Source organism: Haplochromis burtoni, unplaced genomic scaffold (assembly GCF_018398535.1).
Source record: "Haplochromis burtoni strain Fernald_Lab_line unplaced genomic scaffold, NCSU_Asbu1 Contig_95, whole genome shotgun sequence".
NCBI classification, from domain to species: Eukaryota; Metazoa; Chordata; class Actinopteri; order Cichliformes; family Cichlidae; genus Haplochromis; species Haplochromis burtoni.
This window is the reverse complement of record NW_024582456.1, coordinates 722234-732656: the sequence shown is the minus strand read 5'-3', so window position 1 is coordinate 732656 and position 10423 is coordinate 722234. Positions and strand designations below refer to the sequence as shown.

Here is a 10423-nt window from a genome sequence, read left to right as displayed (position 1 = left end):
AAGAGCAGCAAGAGAGGGATAAATTCCTCTGTTGTTATGGCATTGTATGTGTTTCTATGATACATCCTTGCTTTGAATAGAAAATTATGAAATGGCAAAAATCTTAGTAGAGACAGGAATCCCACATTACTGGCAGGGCAAAATGCAAAACAGGAAGACAACACAAGAACAACAGACAACCAGCCACATGAGACCAATTGAGGAATTTGTAGATTGCTGGCAGCGCTCTCCACACGCACATAATCGTGTTTTTCATGTCGTCTTGTTCAGCCCCGTATGATTGATACACTCCTGAAATTAATTCATTTTTACTATCTCTGAGCAGCATCGCAATGCAGGAATCCAGCCTGCTTCAAACACGTCATGTCCACGATGTGAAGCAGACCTGGCTTTAGTCAAACACTTGGATCTGCTTCCCATCCGTCAGGCTGTTTCTCAGGACGGGCGCTCATTCACGCACAGTTAGGATGTGATCAGTCTGATGTCCCTGCTGTCCAACACCAGGAGAACCGTGCAATCCAAGCCAGAAATAGTGGTGGTGGTAGTGGTGGTGGTGAACCAGTAGCCAGGGGGCAGGGGTTGGAAATCTGAGTAGAGTGTGTGTGAGTGTGTAGCTTGTGTTGTGCGTGATTGTGAATCTCTTCTGTGCCATGGGGGGAGGGGTAGAAGACAGAAGGCTTTTGCTTTAAAAAAAGAATGTGTTCATTTAAGTGTGTGTGTGTGTGTGTGTGTGTGTGTGTGTGTGTGTGTGTGTGTGTGTGTGTGTGTGTGTGTGTGGAGGGTGGGGGTGCAGGGCTCTGACTACTGAAACTACTACAGGATTTTTCATCATTTAAAAGCACAGAGGAGAGAGAGAGGAAGAGAGAGAGAGAGAGAGAGGTGCAGTGGAGAGAGACAGCCTCTTAGAGCTGTGAGGCAGAAGTGATGGATTCAGCCCACAGGAAAGTGACAGTCCTCTCCTAACGGGCCGCGGGCAGCACACAACCTGCCTCAGACTCTCACTGTTGATCAGGAAACTACCTCTGCCACCTGGCTGACGTTACCAGCTGTCCCTTTTTTCTCTTCACAACTTTTTTTTTTTTTTTTTGTTAAAGTGGATCTGGGAGCAATCTCCTTAATGTTTGAAGATTAGTTTCAACTTGACGTTCTGTTTGGCTACTGACAGTTTCTTTTTTCTTTTTTTAACAATTACAACAATAGGCTTTGAAACGCCACCTTTTCACCGGTGGAGTGGACTAAGGTGAGAAAAGGCTGAGTAACTATAGACAGCCAGAGCGCAGAGAGGACTACGCGGGGGTGCAGGTTTCACCCTTGGGATGACGTTCAACCATAAGAAACTTCAGACAAATCTGGCAGGAGGGCAAAGGAACTGAAGGAGCCTCACCTGTATTGTGCAATTATCTCGTAAGCATGATGTAACCTTGTTATGAATCTGCAGTTACCTTATGATCTGGTTTATTTCAACAGGGTGTTGCATTCATTCAAAAATGACTTTACTCGTTTTTAGTATCTTGAGGTAGCGAGTTGTGAGTAGACTCGGTCTCAATAACTAGTTCTAGTAGTGTGGTTAAGCTCACTTTGTAACAGCAGTCTGAAGTCAGACTTCTGTACTTGGTTTAATGATTTCTGCCTAATCCTGAATTCAGCAGTCATCATGCAGCATCCGTCATCTGACTCACTGCTTGTAGCCAAAAGGTAATTATGCTTTATGGTGACTAACTGGACTGATGCTGACTATGACAGATTTGGGCAAGGGGAGGTTAATTCAGCACAGGGGGATGCTGGTGAGTGAGCCTCTATAGTGAAGTGCCTCTTTATTACTCATTAGGAAAAAAAAACCTCTGTGTTTTCAAAACACAGAGCTCTTAAAGTTTAAAATGAAGGGACATGCCCTGTACGTGTTATATGTATGAAGAGCTCTTTATGATGGTGCCGGACACAAGACTTCTTTTTATTATCTATAAATAACTGCCCATTTATAAAGAGGGGGGAGAAAAAAAGGGACAACTTTACTATGTTAAGCACACTGCAGCTTCAGGATGTTCCCCTGGACTCAAGAGGACAGGGAAGCAGGCGGTTGAATCTAGTCTTTGTTTCTGTTGCCAGGGTGGTGTTTGGATAAGGGGGCTTTGAGGTAGAATGCTGGAACTTATCGAAACAATTCCCAAGACCCCCTGCCTCCCTGTCTGAAATCACAAGAGAGAAAAAAAAAGAGCATTGAGTGGAACAAAACCTACATTCAAAAAAAAAAACTTTATCTCCGCTTTTCAGTAGACAGTGGAAATTACAAAAATAACCCCAGTTACCAAGCTGGTAACTGGGGTTAATCATGCCTCAAATGACATGTTACACGCTCATAAGGATTACATGCTTGAGAAAAGAATGAGGTTCGCCTCAAGGTAAAGCAATAGTGCAGATTACCATGAGCAGATTGAATTTGACTCTGATCCAACACTTATTGGGTGTCATGCAGGAGACTGCCAGTTCTCAGCAGCGGTGGCGCTAATTTGAACATGCAGCACAAAGCCACGCGGCAAAGTGTCCGCTTCTTTTTTGGCAACTGGCAAATGAGATGCTGTGTAGCCGTGTTGTGATCTCCTGTTGAGGGTGATGATGATGGTGTGATTGTGATGCATTCACACAGAAAGTAGGACAATGAATGAAGTGGGTCAGCAGCTATGGAGCATCTTACAGGTAGATGACGAGAGGCGGGGGCGTAGTAGTGGTCCTCCATCTACAGCTCTCGGTTCCGCCACTGCCACTGACTCTCGGTGTGAGTATGGCGGCTCGCTCTAATGAGGTGACGAAGAATGTTTGGAATGCCATGCTCAGTCTGAAATGAGAGGGGCTGGGGTGAGAGGCATGGACCAGCCGGAGCAAGGCAGCCCACCTTCTAATTAATATGTGCTGAGCATGACCATGGCGCTGGTCAGAGACACAGTGACCTCGCCCCCTTCACCCACCCATCACACTTAATTTAACACGGAGCAAAATCCAGAAAGAGGAGTCGTGTAAACACAGACTTACCACCTGAAAACAGTGAAACCAAAACATGTTGGTGTGAAGCAGATTCGAAAAAATTACCTAAGAGGAGCTGCCAATCATACTGCAACAAGAAGGCTCACTCATTTCATTCGATCATATGCCTTCAGGCCTAGAGCAGAGTATGTATGGATATGGCACTTTTAAGGACCACTCAATAATTGCAGCGTTTGGTGGTCAGTAGCAGTTTGTTTAGGTGGACTGATCTTAGGACTATAAAGTCCACGGGGGTTTTAACAGGAAATAAGGAGGTAAAGGCTTTTCCGCTGATCCCCCTGGCAGACTATGGATAAGGTAATAACATGCTGCCTCTGCTGGGGCAGATGAGACTGGCTATTGTCTCCGGGATACTGAACGCCAGCAAGTGTTGTTATTAGAAACACATTAACAGGGGGAAAACATTCATAGACATGCACAGACTGCATCACACTTGCGAACACACGTTTCACAGCAAGCTGCAAACATTTTCCCCTCAGCTTTGAAGTGTAGAGAAGCCTAGAGCAGGAGATTCCAGGCTAACTACGTCCAAAATGGGAGTCCTCCACAGCAGGGGCAAATCACACGGCATTTCTCTGAGACAGAGCTCATGTTCCGGGGGGGAGAAACCGCAGGAGCCGTGGACAAATACAGTCATCAGCACATTGCAGGACAGGCCCTGAGCTGCTCTATTATCATGCCGCGGGCTTACTTGTAAGCTATTATTAGTCACTTCTTCAGGGTTTGATCTGTAAGACTTTAAGACTATATTTGTCAGACTTGATTAGAAGAATCTCTTTGCATAGTGTGAAAAATATTTTGACACTACAATTTTGGCGTCAATCAGTAATAGCAGAGATGCCCTCACTGAGCCGGGCTTTGTCAGATGGATTAGCTTTTCTGAAAGACAGAAGAGTTTCGTGCTTTATCTAAAGAAGAAACTGTGCACTTATTTTTTTTATTTTTATTTTTTTGCATAGGTGACGAGTGCTTTAAAGTATTGTATTACCAAAGTACCTCTGAGACCTTGTGCTCTTTTGTACTGTAATTTAAAAAGAAAATGTTCTGGCTGAGTAAACGATGACATCAAAAACACAGGTTGCATAAGACTAGCATGAACTGTGCAGAAGATCATTTCTATTACTTTTTTTTCCCCCAGGAAGAAAGTGTTTACACATTTGATTCTAGACAGATAAAGCCAGAAGAGTCAAATGTGCCAAGGGTCATGATCTTGGACAGTGCTGCATTTCTCTTCTCCAAGTCTCCAATCTAATGTGCTGGCTACACGCCCGGATTAACAAGACAAAAACATTTCTGCTCTCTTCCCAATTTTGTGCTCACCGTTATATGGTAGATGGTCTTTTACACAAAGATAAGCAATAACAAATGGAAGTCCTGAAGGCAGGCAATCGTTACACACCCAATTTAGGTTTTTCTGTAATGCTTTATGATTAGGCCGGCCCACTTTGACTCCAAGGAGGTGTTAAACAGGACCCCTCTGTAATCCAATATGCAGCAGCTTTCAATTATGCTGCCCAAGGAGTTACAGGCCTTGTTATCCTTATGCAGGAGTTACATTTACCTCAACAACCAGTAGCACATTCCTCCAGATCTTCAAAAACTCTGAAAACTTATTTTACTAATAATATAAATGAATTCTAGGGGAATAGCTCATATTTTAATTCTCCTGAACCCTTGAGGAAATGCTTAATTACACACAGGAAATATGATTTTAAAGAGATTTTAAACTGAACTTTATCTCAGATTCAATCAAGCAAAGATGAGGATAATATTAGCTGCCTTTATTCATTCATATTCATGCTGAATGCTAAAGTAAGCTTTCAGTCTCGCGGTCAAAGCAGAAACAGACGCGTTTAAAGTCTGCAAATTAAGATGAATTTCCTTCATGACTTATGATTAATCGTCTGAATGCAACCAATTTCCCAGTTTTGGTAGGAGCTATATATACACAGAACTGATGCAACATGCTCAATACTTTAAACAGAGCTTTGAATAGCATCATCTGGTGGTGTCTCAAATTTTCCATGAGTTAAGATGTCCAGGCCTGCAGAGTGGAACAGATGCATGTTGGAGTGCGTAAGGGACAAGTGGTGGCAGTCGCTCAAGCGGAGCCGACGCCAGAACGACAAATTAAGCTAAGCGCACGCTCCTACCAGCGACTTAATAAACCAAAGTGATCAGCACATCACTGTTCGGGGCAATGAGGTGTATTAGTAACTATCAAACCACGTGTGCATGTATTGCTTTTGAAGCTCGGACTTCAATTTTAAAAAAACAGGCTCAGCACATTTCGTAAATTACACTTAAAGCCAGAGGCAAAGCAACAGTGTCTGCTCACACCAGCAGTGATATGAACAGCAAAGACACTGAGACACTCAGATTTATGGATTACGTATGAATATAATACATCTGTGACACTCAGCAGGGCAAGTGAGCCATTTTCTTTCAGTTGACTGTATCTTTGCCAACTTCTGCCCAGCCTACACTGACATGACGTGTATGCATGCTGCTTCTGTACCTGTTTGTTTCTTGTGGTTAATGAAGACAAAACCAGTGTATCTTGATGAGCAAGCTTTTTCTGGTAATAGACCTATGTTAACATCAAGATTCTCTTGATATTGCATCAAAATAAGGTTTTGGTTTATTCCTATTTGTGCTTTTAAATGTAGAAGTAACAGATTGAGCATAGCTGTGTCTTCTGCTTAACAGTTGATAGTTTCCCCCTAAACATCTCCATGTTTTCCATTTTCTTACTTGCATTCTTTAGAGTTGGACACTAACTCATGGAGCCCCCTTCAGTGGTCCTGCTAGGGCTCCTTCTAGTTTATGGACTAGCCTGTGGAGTCCAGCAGACGTTGGGGAGTCGCTCAGACGGCAGCCGTGGCAGGGGCAGTACCCAAGAATTTGAGAGCAGCGAGGAGGGTCTGGAAAGAGATTTTATCTATGCAGGAAGGAGCAAACGTGCTCCAGCTGACCAGCAGCAGGACAAATGTTCCTACACTTTCATTGTACCTCAACAAAAAGTGACTGGAGCCATCTGTGTCAACTCCAAGGAGCCAGAGGCCATGCTGGAGAACCGGGTCAACAAACAAGAGTTAGAGCTGCTTAATGTGGAACTACAGAAGCAGAAGAGGCAGATCGAGACCTTGCAGCAGTTGGTCGAGGTGGATGGGGGCATCGTCAACGAGGTCAAGCTTCTGAGGAAAGAGAGTCGAAACATGAACTCCAGGGTCACTCAGCTGTACATGCAGCTGCTCCATGAGATCATCAGGAAGAGAGACAATGCGCTAGAACTGGCACAGATGGAGAACAAGATCCTCAACCAAACCTCTGAGATGCAACAGCTCACCAGTCGGTACAAAGATCTCGAGCACAAATACCAGCACTTGGCTTCTTTAGCCACCAACCAGTCGGCTCTCATTGCCGTGTTGGAGGAGCAGTGCCGGAGTCGACCTCCTCCTCGCCATGTTCCCGTGCCCCAGCCCCAGCCGCGGCCTCAGCCTCCACCACAACCCTCACCCCCTATTAACAAGCCCTACCAGCCGCCTGTAATCCCACGCATCAACAACCCAATCAGCAATGAAATCCAGAGTGACCAAAAGTCTCTTCCACCAGTTCTTCCAACAATGCCCACTGGTACGCACAGTCCATCTACCACTGACAAGCCCTCTGGTGAGTCTAACAGTCCAACAGAAAACATTTGTATTTGATGCATTGGTACCAAAACAAACCAGCTGCCATGACAAACAGCATTCGCAAAACAAAGACCGTGTTTGTGAGTGAACCTCTTAATCATTAACACCCATTCTTCGTAGTCCAAGCAAATTTAAATTTGTCCCACACATTCCTAGAGGAGAGAGCTGGCCGTGAGAACAGAAACGCTGTTGTCTTCTGCCTTTTCAGATGCATATCATCAAATTGCCACGATTTAACCCGCATAAAAACACAAGCATGGCTAACTGTGTGCGCCTAAATGGATACCTGGCCCTAAGCCCATTGTCCTTTTGAACATGTGCGTGCAGATTTAAGAATTGATGCGAAGGGCATTTGATGGGATCAGTTGCAGTGAATAGTACACCGCCACTCCTTTTTATTAAAAGACTTTCGTTTTGGTGGAAAAACAGCGGACTATTCCCAGCATTTCCAGTGGGAGCATTTTCCGTTGACATTTCGTGCCACTGCATGCCACTTTTCACCAGGCTGCATGTGAACAGTAGCCTTTGTATGAATTTTTGAAAGGAGGCAAGTAATTTCCTGCCCACGGTCATGCAACTAACACCCCAAAAAGTTATTCAAAACTGTAACAGAAAGCTACACACCACGAAGAAGTAAAGAGAGGAAGACAGGGATTTGAAAGGCAAACAGAAAACATGAGGATGAAGTCTAACAAAAAAGGGAGGGTGTAACTACAAACAGAAAGAGATACCCTGAGTCAATGATGTCATTTGTTCCAGCTGAACCAGGCAAGACTCAGTCATATGTTCCACCGAAGAAGCAGACTTTATCAGGCAGAACAGAGCAAGGGCAGGGCAGGGCAACTTTCTGGCTTGTATCGGCCCAACACAGACATTCCTGAGAGTAAATGGGTGGCTAAGAGTGGACTATGAAACAGATATCATCCACAGTGATTTCATGAAACCAGAAACATGTGTATAACAACACGTTCTTTGCTTCTTTCTTTCATATGCTTGCTTTTTTTCCTCGTGTAAAACACTGATGGACCTCATCCTCCAACTCCAATGCTCCGTGCGGCCCATAATTGTCTTTCTTTTTGCATTTAAAAACTGTAACACGGGCCAGTTAGCAAACCACTCAAGCATGCAATCTTGAGAACTTAAATACATTTTAACATTTTTGCAGATGAGTGTTTTTACCATATTTGCTATGCTTGGAAGAAATATAGGCACATGTTCAAATTAGGGTAGATACAGCTGCTGAAAAATAATGCAGTTTTGATGCTGCTCAGGCTGTTCTGTGCAGTTTCTTTCCCCTCTGCAATAACATTAACATCTTGGTAATATAAACACACACGGAACTCTAACGTGTTATACATGACTGAAACGTTTTTGCTATTGTTTCATCATTCAGTAGTCAGGATTCCCTTTGCCCTCATGCCAGTGTTTCTTTTGGCTGCGCAATCAGCAGCCATTTCCCTTGTGATAGTAGAAGCCAAAGTCAATTCTACTGTTAAAATGAGCGCCTGTGCAGAAAACTGGGATTCCCTGTGGTAAAGTACAGTAACTCTTTGTGTCACTCTGAGTTTTTCTCTTTTTCTGACTCTCAACCTTTGAGCAAAGACTTGCAACTGAGTGTGTTTTACATGCTGTGTACACATTATGCTTTAATCTTTCTGTCTAGGCCCATTTAGAGACTGTCTGCAGGCTCTAGAAGACGGACACGCAACCAGTGGCATGTACCTGGTGAAGCCAGAGAATGCCAACCGACTTATGCAAGTGTGGTGTGACCAGAGGCACGACCCAGGCGGCTGGACTGTGATTCAGAGGAGGGTGGACGGCTCTGTCAACTTTTTCAGGAACTGGGAGACGTACAAGGTGCGGCAACTTCACACCAGATCAAGGACTTCATGGTCTGGAGGGAAGCTGGTTACTTATGTAGGGTGTTTTGACACTAACCAGATGTCAGTGACCAATGAATAGGTGACTGTTAAGCTTTCCACGTGTCTAATATAGTCTGATTGCCCTGCATACGTCACAGCCTAATACCTCATTAATTTCAGCAATGAGGTATTTGTCTCAGTGGTCTTCTGAGACAAATTCACACATACAAAACTATTGGATTGCATTTGGAAGTCAAGTTAGTGTGTTGTATTATCATTACTGACATTCTGGAAAAATAATTTTTGAATATTACACCAGAACTACCAGATAAATGGCTATGGAGGGCTGTGGAGAACATTACCACTTACCCAGGGGAACTAATTTCCTCTATCTCTTGAATGGGAAACCTCTTACAGTGGAAGATGGAGTTCATAGGTAAACATTTATAGGCTGTGACTCCTGATTAAATCTTAGCTCAGAGGAACAAAAGAAACTTTTGCAAAAAGACCTCTAAACCACACAAGATCTCAAATTGCCTTTGTGCACTCATCAAAAGAAGTGTTTCCACAATTTGAAACACCACAAACCAACTTATAATATGACCAGAGCCAGAAAATAGTGGCGCGCCAGGATCAAGTATGTTGGCTTTCACACTAAATGCACTGTATCCTGCTGCATTCTCAATAACAACATAACAGTGGAAATCTGGAAAACCGACTGAAGCTATAAATTCGAATCAAAGGGTCCATTTATGATAATGTTCCTTGACGATAAACAACCACAAAAAAAAAAGAAAAAAAGAAAAGAAAAGAGAGATAAAATTCACAATTATAACCAGAGCAGGAGCAACGACCCTGAATCATCCCCCGGCCGTCCAATCTAACCATTCAAAGCTTTTCAAACAACATTCAGAAGGGATTTACTAATTGTACTGATAATGTTTTTTTTCTTAATACTGCACTTCACAGCAAGGTTTTGGCAATATTGACGGCGAGTACTGGCTGGGTCTAGAGAACATCTACTGGCTGACTAACCAGGGAAACTACAAACTGCTGGTCACACTGGAGGACTGGTCTGGCAGAAAGGTGTTTGCGGAGTATGCCAGCTTCAGGGTGGAGTCTGAAGCTGATTTCTACAAGCTGAGGGTGGGCCGCTACCATGGAAATGCTGGAGACTCGCTGACCTGGCACAACGGCAAACAGTTCACAACACTGGACAGAGACCACGATGTGTATACAGGTAAAAATCTGGGTGATGTTCCGGCAGATTAGCTCCAATAATTTCTCCATGTTTATGAGCATAGCTTGACTGTTTCTCATTTATTTTCCACGTTTTTAAGGAAATTGTGCCCATTACCAGAAGGGAGGCTGGTGGTACAACTCCTGTGCCCATTCTAATCTGAATGGAGTTTGGTACAGAGGAGGACACTACCGCAGCCGCTACCAAGATGGAGTCTACTGGGCAGAGTTCAGAGGAGGAGCTTACTCATTAAAGAAAGTAGTCATGATGATCCGTCCAAACCCCAACACCTTCCACTGAGCATCCGAGGAACATATACTATACTGTATGCCTCCCTAAACAAACTATTTACAGGCCATTATTATTCTTTTTTTTTTTTTTTTTTTTTTTTTTTTTTGGGGGGGGGGGACCTAGAACCAGGTCAAGGTAAATTGAGATAAAAGTGCAATATCAAACATTAGGGCAATACTCATCTCCATGACAACTTTACACATTTGCTCCCTGCTTTTTCTGAGGTGTGTACATTCTCAGTGTAAAATATGAGACAAATGAAGGCGTGCTCATTGCTCAGAAGTTATTATAGAGAC

General features: G+C 43.7%; 1 protein-coding gene across 1 annotated transcript; it reads left to right on the top strand.

Moving 5' to 3' along the window:
• Positions 1-910: 910 nt before the first annotated feature.
• angptl2b (angiopoietin-like 2b) lies at positions 911-10216 on the top strand. The gene is made up of 5 exons (XM_005926921.3): positions 911-1404; positions 5807-6711; positions 8398-8591; positions 9566-9836; positions 9937-10216. Exons 2-5 carry the CDS (start codon positions 5823-5825, stop codon positions 10134-10136), a joined length of 1554 nt encoding a protein of 517 aa, XP_005926983.1. The 5' UTR covers positions 911-1404; positions 5807-5822; the 3' UTR covers positions 10137-10216.
• The last annotated feature ends 207 nt before the right edge of the window (positions 10217-10423 follow it).